Genomic DNA, 12,946 nt, shown 5'->3' on the forward strand with positions numbered 1-12,946 from the left:
CATTAGAATGAAAAATGATAAAATTCTGGCAGCTACGTACCATTAGTGTCATCATACAGAGCCACATAATCCAGCACCCACATACAGTGCTGCAATTGACCAGATTGTTTCCTGCTCTCTACGATTATACACATATTTCAATAGTTTTAATCATTTGCGCAACAATTTTAAATGTACGGTCTCTGCCAGACTGACAAACACAAGGAGCTGCTGGAGAATATTTAAACACTTGAATGACATAATAATAAGGGTGTGAAGTGAGTATAAGAGACATAACTTAGTGCTGTGTGTATAATGAACGCAAGCGGTGAAGAGAAGGACTCTTAGCCTTATCATGACAGATCATAGGCAGCAGTGCCAAATCTCTCTGGGTAATCTGTTAGCACAGCACTGCACGGTACACTCTGTAATCACAGCTCAAGAATGGCACTTAATCTTCTCTAAATACACAATCCATTGTCTCTATTTCATAGCGTCTCTGCTGTGGTATCATGAATAATCCACTGTAAATGTGCCATGCCAAGAATGGTTGCCAATACCATTCTAGCTATTAAGTAGTTAAGAGATCAGGGCACTCACAGCACCTCAGCACTTGTAATACAGACAGGCGCATTACAAGCAAATTTGCAAACACAATAGTTTATCAATTTTATTTCTCTATCTCTGCCCTTTGAAAACTGTCATCATTGTATGTTGTATTAGTCACGTAACTGTAAATCTCTGAAACTGTGTTAAGAAAATAAAAAAAAAATCTACTGAAACTGAAAATTGTCATCAAGGGCCCTGCCAGTTCAATTGTCCTCCTGTTTTCTGTCAGCAGTACATGGAGGAGGAAGGGAAAGGAGAGTAAAACTTTATATCAAATAAGGAACTTTGGGGTTTTGTTTTAGTACAGGTATGCTTTAGAATTCGCAAGCATGTGCAAACATATACTTGTTAATCATTTAAACAATGCAAGGCCCTTTTCATATGAGTGGACTGATAGGGGCCGCCTGTTCAATTTTCAAGCAGACGTGATCGGACACTTCATAGCTCTCTATGGAGCAGCGGGTGGAAACAGACGTGTCCATTTACACCCACCTGCATCCGACCCAATCCTGTCTGCTAAAAACAGACGGATGGGGATCCATTCCCCATCTGCCTGGCAGATTGGATGGAAAAGGATAGGCGGTACGTTTCCATCCGATAGCCCATAGAGGACAGCTGGCTGTGTCCGTGTCTGCGCTGTATAAGCAGAGCAGACACGGACCTGTCATCCACTTGCTCAGTGGGGATCAGCAGGCAAATCCCCCACTGAGCAAGCAGATCCGCTGATGGGTCCGCCTCGCGTGAAAGGGGCCTTAAGCTAGTAAGATAAATAAATACACCCAAAACCGGAATTCAGCTAAACCATAGCAAGCATCAAAACAGCATTCTTCACCAAGTCTGGTTTTGGCCAAATTAGGTCTAGCATGGGAGCAATAATATACAAAGGTCCTACATCCTAGGGCAACACACTGGCTTAGTGGTTAGCCTTGCAGCCTAGGATCCCTGATTCGAATCCCTTTCAGGACACTATCAGCATGGAGTTTGCCTGTCCTGGGTTTCTTCTTTGTGTGGGCTCCCTCCAGTTTCTTCCCACACTCCAAAGACATTCCAGTAGGTTAATTGAATCCTATCTAAATTAAAGTGATACTAAACACTACAATTATTTTAATAATAAAAAGAGAGAATACTTACGCCCTCTGTGCAAAGATATTGCACAGAAAGATTGCTTCCTCCTCTTCTGGCAGTCTTCCACCAGCTGCTCCTTCCTTCAGGTTTCTCTTGTAGCAAGATGGTAGCTAAGAAGGCAGCTATGTGTGCACGCTTCCGAACTGGGCTGTGTGCATCTATTGACACTCAAAGCATGAGTCAGCCATGCCTCTACCTCATCCTCATAGGAGTTCAACTGAAGGCAGCAGGACCATGTGGCTTTGCTGCACTTGATTTCTCCTGTTAAAACAGGAAGTGAGGGAAGCTATGCTGCAGCCAGAGAAAGCACTGGAGCCAGGTAAGTGTTTAGGGATAGAGGGATATGTGAGATAGGGAACTTAGACTGTAAGCTCCTTGAGGGCAGGGACTGATGCAAATGTACTGTACAATATGTATTGCTCTGTTGGCGTTATGAATACCAGTTATTAATAAAGACTGACATAAAGGCAAAAAAACAAATAGAACAAAAATTGGAGTGAAACAATGACTTACTAGAGAAAGAATTTTAAAAAAGTACCCCAGTATGTCTACTCTGTTACAAGACTGGAGAAGAACAAAAAAAAGCTTTACATTGTTGAGTCCGTTTACATTTGATGCCAGTACTCTACACATTATGGGAATCAAATTATGAGTTGAAAAGCAAAAACCTGGTAGTTTATGATTGCTTTTTTCCCCAGAAAAAAAAATGTTTCCTGTCCCAATATTTCCACGTGTGCATGATTCAATGACGCGTAGGCAGCCATTTTAAGAATCCTATACTTTGCTTGTTCAGGACGATACAGACTTAAGCTTCAAGCCATTGAATAATTACAGACTAAATATGATTTACGATTTCTAAGGAAAAAAAGATAAAAAGAACTCAGCCTACAATCTTTAATTGTTGCTTTTATGGATGAATTCCAGGTTATATTATGTAGTTTTCACACAATACTTAAAGTGATTGTAAACCCTCACCTTGTAAAACAGCCAATTCAGTTTAAAACAGAAATGAAACAAAACATTTGTGTATACGTAGAAAAAAAATGTCCCTCTGTTCTCAGTTGCATAAGAGATAGGGGAAGAGAAGCAGCAGCACATTGATCTTCCCAGTAATAGGCTGTTGAGGAAGGGGGGAGGGTAGTCAGGACACGTCCGATCATTGGAAAAGAGCACAGCTAGAGAACTGAGCACGCTGTTCTCTAATGCCTAGTGCGGTCAGTTTTTTTATAGGAAAGCAGAGGGACTTACTGATACACCAGGGATTTCATACAGAGGAAGCAATATTATAGGGTTTATTTACTAAAGGTAAATATGCTGTGCACTGCAGGTGCAGTCTCTCTAAATCTGAGGGGAGCATGCAAGGAAAATAAAAAAACAGCATTTTTGCTTGCATATGATTGGATGAAAGAAATCAGCAGAGCTTTGCCTCTTTTCAGAGCTTCCCCTTGGATCTACAGTAAGTGCACTTGCAGTGCACAGCCTATTTACCTTTAGTAAATCAACCCCAAAGAGAACAGGATACTTTTTCATACAAGTATATGGTACAGCAGGCACATATCAGGAATATGAAATGTTGGGTTTACCTATGCTTTAATCTTCAAAATAACCATGTATATACTATTGTATATGTTGGTGCTTAAAGTAGCTGCATTATGCAAAGGAATTACTGCAGGCATCTATTGGTATTGCTACCTGCATGCTTAGAACAGTCCAGGCTACACCATCCAGAACGGATTCATATAACCTTCCCTGCTATCAAAGCTATAATATTTACAGAAAATGAATAACTAGTATGTGAAGTTTCCTACATCAGTAACTGGGAGAAGTCAAAGAAGTAGGCCTTGTTCACATAGGTCTACTATAGCGTACACCTGCGTGAAGGGTCGTGTTTATGCGCATGGGGATGCACAGGTGTTCCATGCATCCCTGTGCAGGCAGTCCCACAGACGCTGCTCCTAATTTGACATCTGAACAGGTGCGAGTCCCTGAGCGCATACTGTCTGCATTCAGATCTATGTACCTGCACCCCCATGAATGTCAAATTGGGACCAGCAGCCATGTCCCAACTGAGATGAGTGGAACTGCTGGCACGGAGAAGCACAAATACCTGTGCATCCCTGTGTGGGTAAACACAGCTCACAACCCTGTGAATGAGACTGTAAATTCTCCCAGGAAGTAATCTAACACATTCTGCTCAAGAGTCATATAACACAAATCGGAGGAGGAGGGCCTCAATAGTTTGATTGATAACCTAAATCGTTTTATTGGCACTCACAGGCTGACAGAGCCCAATATCTGGGCAGGAGACCTTCATATAAATTCCTGACTTCATTGGTAAATTCAGAATGTAATAGTTGTCACAATTTGTCTTCACAAAGACAAATGGAATATTAAACTGACAGGGGTTTTAACCCTTCTCAACTTAAAAACGAATTACAAAAAAAAGGAAGTTTAGGCAATACACTTTAAAACCTAACTACAATCAATATTTTCTATATAATTTTGGATAGTGCAAGGAAAGGCAAGAACCTTTGTCTGTTTTTTACTGCCATCTGTGCTCCTATTGGGGGATTTCCTCTCATTTCCATTCAGAATAGGAAGTGACTAGAAATCCCAACAAGGACACAAAAAATAAAAAAGCATTTTTTGGCATTAGCAAGGGATAGAACTTCTGATAATCTTTGTATTAATGGCTGTGCCTTCCTTCCCCAGTGACAACCAGTCTCATTTCTTGTACAAGTGTCAGAGGGACAGAAAGCGAGGGAAATTCTCCCCTGTAGAGTCACAGACAGAAACAAAGACATAACAGGAATTTTAAAGAAGAACTCCAGGCAAAATTTGTATATTCCCTTGCAGCGGGGCTGTCCCCACAGTGCATGGATTACCTGCTCATTTTTGTCTATTGGGAGTACCTAATCTGCGAATCCACCGAGCGCACGACCAGTCCCCGCCACTCCTTCCCCCCTAAACACGATAGCGGTGAATTGACTATTCCTAATGTCATCATGCCCAGAGACTAGCTCTGGAGGTCAGGGTGGCAGGAACAGTCCACCGCTGGATGTAGGGGAGCACTGCTTTCCCAAGGATTAAAGGATCAGGTAAATATAGCCTTTCCCTGCACGCCTGGACAAAACGAGCAGTTAAACCATGCAGTGCGGGCACAGTCCCACTGCATGGGAACATAAAATTTTTTCGGGAGTTTTTTTTTAACTCTTCCCTATTCTACCCCAAACTTTAAACAAAAATCTGGGCTGGAGTTGGGCTTAAAAGAATTCTTAAACATGAAAATGAAATATAAATATGTTGTATGAAAATGCTTTTATGCTTCCAGCAGGCATAAATGGACGGCTTTTTATTTCCCGGGAGAAATATTTTCATTTTTACAAAGAAAATTACAGCAACCACAAATTGCTCTTAACAATTTCAAGGCTTCTTCCTAAGACCACTTGAAGATGAAATCTCCATAAGATTACAAATATAACTTTTTTCGACTCTGTTATTACGTACCGTGAACGGAGAAAGCGGGCCAACCTTGTGGCCGTAGCGCCGTATGGCCTCTCTGATGTGGCTGGGCTGGATGGCATCGCTGTTCGACTCGATCCCACTGGCTGCTGCGCTCTGCAACAGGAAAAAAAAAATGAAAAGACACACGAGTGGTTATTAAATCAGAAACACACAACGAGATTTCAGTGAATGGAAACGTGAGATGGCAGGCAGTGATCAGCCATATGATGCCAAAGCTTTTGCTTCCCCTCTTTATCCAGGGACTAGCTTGGTTACTGCCATATACTCCATCAAAATGAATATCCCAGTACCAAATCAGAAAAATAATTTAACAAAACATGTCCTCAAAGGGCCTGTGACACAAGACACTTGAGCAAACTTACATCATTCGGTAAAAGGGGAACATTTTAATTTTTTTTAGGCATACATGTAAAAGAGATAAGCAGGTTTTGTTTAAAAAAGATCTAAACCCTGAATTAAATTTAGTTTGCCAAAGCACTGTATATTATAAGCAATTGTCATTATTTTTATTATTTTTTTTTCAAAGGAAAGGCTGTTTTTACTATTTTATCATCCTTTTTCCAAACTCTGTGCTTTTGTTCTCCTCTAGCCTCTTTCAGCAGCTTAATGTATACATGCATTTGTTCCAATATCAGCTGCATGTCATTGCTCTGGACCAGCTTTCTGATGAACATTAAATGTGTACTATGTTTGCACAGTGTGTATGAATGCAGTCAATTGTAGTCTCTGCCAGGGGGCAGGTGACAACGCATGCACACAACTGGGAGAGTGTTGTCACTCCAATAGTACTAAGCTCAAAGGAAGGACCACCAGGTAATATTTTACAGGAAAATATACTTTGTACAATTGTCATTTAATAAATTCCCCCACCCCATCAGTGCATATCACTAGGAAAAATACTTACTTTCAGCCTCCATCCAGCTTTCTTTACTGTGCAGCCCTATTTGGAGACTTTCTCCTGAAAATTGTTGCTTCGGACAATATTTATGTAGAAATTGATATTTTGAAAAAAAATGTGTGCAATAAATTTTAAGTAATTTTTTACATAAAAAAAATAGGAATTAACAATATAATATACATTGGGTTAATTCAGTGATCTATGCAATGAAGATCTATACCCGATCATGAAAATCTCCTTCAATCCTTAACATGTTAATTAACTTCCAAAATTTGTTTTCAGTCCTTTTAAATTTGCTTTTATTAAAGGACAGCTGTACCTTTGTATGAATGTCATTAATACATTTCTCCACTCCTCGCAGTATACCCCACCAAGTCAAATACCTTCAGTCCCAATCCAACGATATTCATCGTGCAACCCTGTTTAGAGCCAAACAGCCTCTGTCCTGTACTTTGTACTGCACATGTGCACAAGGACCTCATTCTTTGCAATGGGAAACCTGAACTCTGAACTTCCACCCATGAATACAGCTTTCCCACATGAATGAAAAAGGCTGCAGTAAGCATGCGCAGTACAAAGCAGCAAGGAGGAAGGCTGCCTGGCTCTAAACAAGATTGTACAGTGACTATCACTGGATTGGGGCTAAAGTAGAAGTGTATAACCTTCTGACTTTCCTGGGCCACAATGGAAGAAGAGGAATTGTATTGGGCCACACATAAAATACACTAACAAGAAGGATAGCTGATGAGCAGAAAAAGTAGATCACAAGTTTACAATCACTGATATAGATAATGTACCCATCTGAGAAATAAAACTTAATTTTGTAAATATTTTTTATTATAAAAGTAAAAGAGGGCAACATAAAACTAGTGTAATATTTCACACTGTTTTTGAGAAACGAACACATAAATATCCGGTTTGATGGATGTAGTAGCAATTCTCAATAAATTCTCAAGGTGCTCATTAGATATTTTGGTTCTAATGTTGCCCTTGTGCTCCATTCTTGAAAATAGTTGCTCACAAATATAGGTGCTCCCGAAAACTGATGACATGAATAAGGCATGATTGCAAAGAGCGGGAGATTTTTCTTTGGGAAGATAAAAATGATAAAGGTCCAGTAAAGAGACACTGTCAAATTGAGTGTAAATGCATTTTTACAAAAAATAAAAAAATCAACATTTTTAAGCAAGTTTATAATTTTGTGTTGGCCCGTATTCACAGCCGTCTTGAACCGCATACGGCACGTAAGCTGCGAGTTGGACACCCCTGGGCTAAAGGAATTTGTCTTAGTGGGTCATACTCAGAGCAGTGGAGAAATGTAATAAATACATTTCTGCAAAGGTACAGCTGCCCTTTAATAAGAGAAGCAAATTTAAAAAGACTGAAAACAAATTTTGAAATTACATAAACATATTAAAGATTTATTGAGATTTTAGTGATTGCGTATAGACCTTTTTTCATTGCACAGATCACTGAATTGAATAATATATTATTAATTCCTATTTTATTTGTATGCAAAAAAATAAATTCATAACTAATTTATAATAACTTAATTCTAATTTTAGCTTCTAATCACAGTGGAAATCTATGGAGGAAAGCAGGTAAAAACCTTTTGAAAATGTCAATAGAATACAAAATCATTGAAATAAAATAGGGATCTATGAGGAATTATTTCAAGTGGAAAAATAATTGTATTCCAATGTGATGTTTAATTACATGAAATGATGATATGGATGTGAAAATTAAAGCTATAAAACAAAAAGCAAATAAAATAACTCATTGTGAACTGATGTTATTGTGCACTAAATTGTGTCACCTCCTTGTATACAAATTATAAATACACATGTACAGATCTTAATTAAAAAAAAAAGATTCAACAAAGTGGTTTATTACAAATGATACATTTTTCTGTTGTGAATAGATGTGCAGATTCGGCACACACAGCACTGCCTCCTGTAAGACTGCTCCTAACTGCAGTAAATCAATTTAATTTTGTGCCTCCTGGACCTGCAAGAATGTCGTCCCCAAAGAAAAGTCCTGAAGGCCAGGTTCTGCCAACAGAAATAATTAGGCAACACTAACTCTTGCAGACTCGGACAAATATAGTCACAATTAATCTCCTACAAACTGTATAAACGAAGACTCCAAAGAGATGTAAAAATAACACACCATTCATGTTTCCCTGCAATTTGCATAAACCACGACGTAAAAAGAAAAATGTTCAGCTTGATGTTTTTTTTTTTCAGATGGCAGAACGGGTCAGACCACCAGTACCATCCCTCGCCGGTCGGCTGTAAAATGTCCTTTGATGACTGTTCCATTGGCTCCTGTATAATTTAAAAAGACTAATTTGCAAACAGATTTTTTCCTCTATTAAAATGCCATTTTCCTTAATTTTCATTTTTTTTTGTCATGGAATAACCGGGGTTTTTGGGGCCTTCTTGGAAAAAGCAACGCGATCCGTTTTAAAGAGGCTCATTATTGCAATATGAATGAAAAAATGTCATAGAAAAGTCAGGCTGTGCCAGGCAGTGGCGGCTAGGTAATTGAGTTGAAGGTTATGGTAGCTGAGCGTACGGATGTGCCGCTGTGCAAACAAATTGTTCACACACGCTGTACATATCATTAGCTTGTTATATTTCCAGTAACTAACATTTTCAATCTGGACAAATAAATCTAGTTTCCCCATCATCATTATTCACAGAAGACTAGAAAGGCAAATTAAACCAAATACTTTTACAAATTGAGGAAATTTATGGCTTTGACCAAAAAGAACTGACTTAAAAGGAAACAAATATGCAAATAAATAAAACTAAATTTATGCTCAGGAAAAGGCATACTTTGGGAAATTTGTATTTTAATAAACTTTTATCCTTATTGTATTTATCATACGGATCTAAAAATCCTCAGCTCCCATCCGCAGTACCTTACTTTAGGTTTGCTGTAAAACCACCACTGAACTAGCTCAGATCTACAGTACATACAATATCAATAGCTAAACAAGATCCTGGCCTGCAACAGATGGTGCCATCCACAGCTATGGGACACTCACATATCAATCATTGTTCAATTTCTCCATGCCCCATTGCTAGGGGGTATGTGTGAACTCCCAGGACCATGTTTTTGGTATGCAGCCTTTTGTCACACACGTCCTGTTGTAAATTCTTGCTTTATTGACACTCCAAGATGACATGCAACAGACCAAAGGGTTTTTTGATAACCAGGCAGTAAGAATCCATAAATGTTTGATATAAAAACATGTTGCCTTCTAACAGATCTGCATAGAATATCAACAGCTAAACAAGATCCTGACCTGCAACAGATGGTGCTATCCACAGCTATGGGACATGTGGCTCACTCACATATCAATCGCTGTTCAATGTATCACTTGGTGTGCAAATCATCTTTTTTAAGTTTTGCACTTTATATTTCCCATTTCTCTAATATATTGGTGAAACAGATCATGATGAGCATTTGTGTTATAGTTAAAATAGCACTTTTTTGCTCTAATTTAGGTTGGGACAGGAATATGGGTGAAGAAAGGAAAAGAAAATACGTGAGGAACATACACTACAGTATATTGCCAAATGTATTGGGACACCCCTCCATATTGGATTCAGGTGTTCCAATCACCTCCATGGCCACAGGTGTATAACATCAAGCACCTAGGCATGCAGACTGCTTCTACAAACATTTGTGAAAGAATGTGTCACTCCGTGAAATTTCCTTAACAGAACGGGGTCAGCACATGCTGAAGCGCACAGAAGTCGCCAACTGTCTGCATAGTCAATAACTAAAGACCTTCAAACTTTGTGTGGCCTTTAGCACAACAACAGTGCGTAGAGAGCTTCATGGAATGGGTTTCCATGGCCGAGCAGCTGCACCCAAGCCTTACATCACCAAGTGCAATGCAAAGCGTCAGATGCAGTGGTGTAAAGCACGCCATCACTGGACTCTAGAGCAGTGGAGACTTGTTCTCTGGAGTGACCAATCATGCTTCTCTAGTCTGGCAATTCTATGGAATTGTCTGGGTTTGGCGGTTGCCAGGAGAACAGTACTTGCCTGACTGCATTGTGCCAAATGTAAAGTTAAGTGTAAAGGGGGGATTATGGTGTGGGGTTGTTTTTCAGGGGTTGGGCTTGGCCCTGTAGTTCCAGTGAAGGAAACTCTTAAGGTGTCAGCATACCAAGACATTTTGGACAATTTCATGCTTCCAACTTTGTGGGAACAGTTTAGGGATGGCCCCTTCCTGTTCCAACATGACTGCGCATCAGTGCACAAAGCAAGGTCCATGAAGACATGGATGAGCGAGTTTGGGGTGGAGGAATTTGACTGGCCTGCATAGAGTCCTGACATCAACCCAATAGAACACCTTTGGGATGAATTAGAGCAAAGACCTTCTTGTCCGACATCAGTGCCTGACCTCGCAAAAGCAATTCTGGAAGATTGGTCAAACATTCCCATAGACACGCTCCTAAACCTTGTGGACAGCCTTCCCAGAAGAGTTGAAGCTGTTATAGCTGCAAAGGGTGGGCCAATTCAATATTGAACCCTACGGACTAAGACTGGGATGCCATTAAAGTTCATGTGCATGTAAAGGCAGGCGTCCCAATACTTTTGGCAATAAAGTATAAATCAGAAAAGGTCTTTCAATAGGTAACTACCCTTTCCTGTCCCTATAGCCTTATATTGCATGTCTAAGGGCAAGATGAGTTAAAGTATAAAACATGTTATACTGTATACAGCTTTAACAAAAACATCAAGAGTTAAAGTGTATCTTTAGCCACAAGATTAGGATAAAATGGAGATGGATAGAACACTCGTAAGGTTTTACTACTATCAAAGGCTCCATTAGAGAGATTCACTTATTTTACTTCCTTCCTAGTGAAAGTGAAGAAAAATCTCTTCCCACAGAAGTAAAATGGGATTATATCTTACCTGTAAAATCTCTTTCTTAGAGTACATATAGGGGACAAAGAAGAGTTAATTCTTGGACTATTAGGTTATGCTCTTATCAGTTTGGTTGCTCTTCTCTGCACTTTCTCCAGTTCTGTGATATCCTTTTTGTGAATTGGTGCCCAAAACTGAACTGCATATTCCAGATGAGGTCTTAGTAATGATTTGTACAAGGGTAATATGATATCTCTCTAGAATCTATACCTCTCTTAAAGCAAGAAAGAGTTTTACTTACTTTGGAAACCCGCAGCTTGTCATTGCATGCTATTATGGTCTACCAGAACACCCAGATCCTTCTCCACCATTGATTCCCCCAGTTGTACTCCCCCTAGTATGTAGGATGCATGCATATTCTTAGCCCCCCAAGTGCATAACTTTACATTTATCAACATTAAACCTCATTTGCCATACAGTTGCCCAATTAAACAGTGCATTGAGGTCAGCTTGTAAATTGGAGACATCCTGTAAGGACATTATTCCACTGCATAGCTTGGTGTCATCTGCAAAGACTGAAATGGTACTTTTACTCCCAGACCATATATCATTTACAAATATATTAAAAATTAAGGGTCCCAACACTGAACCTTGGGGTACACCACTGAGAACCCTAGACCATTCAGAGTATGAATCATTAACCACTACTCTCTGAATATGATCTTTTAGACAGTTTTCTATCATTTGCAAACTGATTTTTTTTAAAGCCTGTAGACTTTACCTTACACATTAGCCGAGTGTGGGGAGTGATATAAAACATTTTTTGCTAAATCCAGGTATACTATATTCACAGTCATGCCTTTGTCTAAGGTTTTGCTTACTTCCTCATAAAAAAGAAATCAGATTTGTTTGACAACTTCTGTCTTTCATGAATCCATGCTGGCTACTGCTTAAAATGTTGTTTTTTCCAGCAAAAACCCATCTATGTGGTCTTTTATTAAACTCTCCAGTATCTTCCCAAATATAGAAGGTAAACTAACAGGTCTATAGTTACTTGGTAAAGACTTTGACCCCTTTTTAAATATAGGCACCACATTAGCCTTGTGCCAGTCCAGTGTTACTATGCCAGTCATTAAAGAGTCCCTAAAATTAGAAATAATGGCTTTGAAATGACAGAGCTCAATTCTTTTAGGACCCGTGGGTGTATGCCATCTGGTCCAGGAGCCTTATTCACCTTTTTTCTGTCTACATATTTCTGGACCATATCAATTTTGAGCCATTGTGGATCATTTGGGGCTGTGTCAATATCATCCTCATTATGGACATGAGCTCCCCCATGCCCCAGGTATACACAGAGTTGAAGATGGTATTTAATAAATTTGCCTTCACTTTGTCCCCAGTCAGCCACTTGAGATCATTTTGTTACAGACCTATATGCTCAAACCTGACCTTTTTACTATTAATATATTTTAAAAATTGCTGGGAGGTTTGTCCTACACTCTTTTGCAATCTGTTGTTTCGTTTTGGAATTTGTGCAGCATTGATTTCCTTTTTACACATTCTGTTATATTCTTTGTAACATTTAAATGATATGAGTGTTCCTTTATATTTTTATTTTGTTAAAGATCTTTTCTTATTATAGATTTTTAAACTTTGACCATGAGCCACATTGTTTTTAGCCTTTTAAACTTATTGCCCATGGGAATTAATTTTGCAGTTTGTTCGCATACAGTCGTTTTGAAGAATCCCCATTTCTGTGCTGTGTTCATTTCTGTGCTGTGTTCATCAATGTAAATATTCCCTCCCAGTTTAAGTCTTGGAGCACAGACAAGCAGGTTTTGGTCATGCAGTGGTGCCACCCTTCCATACAAGGCAGTCATAGATAAATACCAAGAAATCAGCTGGTGGACAAAGTACACC

At 39.2% G+C, this 12,946-nt stretch overlaps 1 protein-coding gene across 3 annotated transcripts in view; it reads right to left on the bottom strand.

Moving 5' to 3' along the window:
* Positions 1 to 12,946, bottom strand: part of SUPT3H (SPT3 homolog, SAGA and STAGA complex component) — a 692,202-nt gene that overhangs the window by 112,025 nt on the left and 567,231 nt on the right. For all 3 annotated transcript variants that reach the window (XM_089686064.1, XM_089686066.1, XM_089686065.1), the window contains one exon: positions 5,221 to 5,331. In XM_089686064.1, the coding sequence (XP_089542190.1) occupies positions 5,221 to 5,331 (111 nt within the window). The remainder of the gene's footprint in view (positions 1 to 5,220; positions 5,332 to 12,946) is intronic.

This window comes from Staurois parvus, unplaced genomic scaffold (assembly GCF_062004578.1).
Source record: "Staurois parvus isolate SC_StPar_1 unplaced genomic scaffold, SC_StPar_1.0 ptg000390l, whole genome shotgun sequence".
Lineage (NCBI taxonomy): Eukaryota > Metazoa > Chordata > Amphibia > Anura > Ranidae > Staurois > Staurois parvus.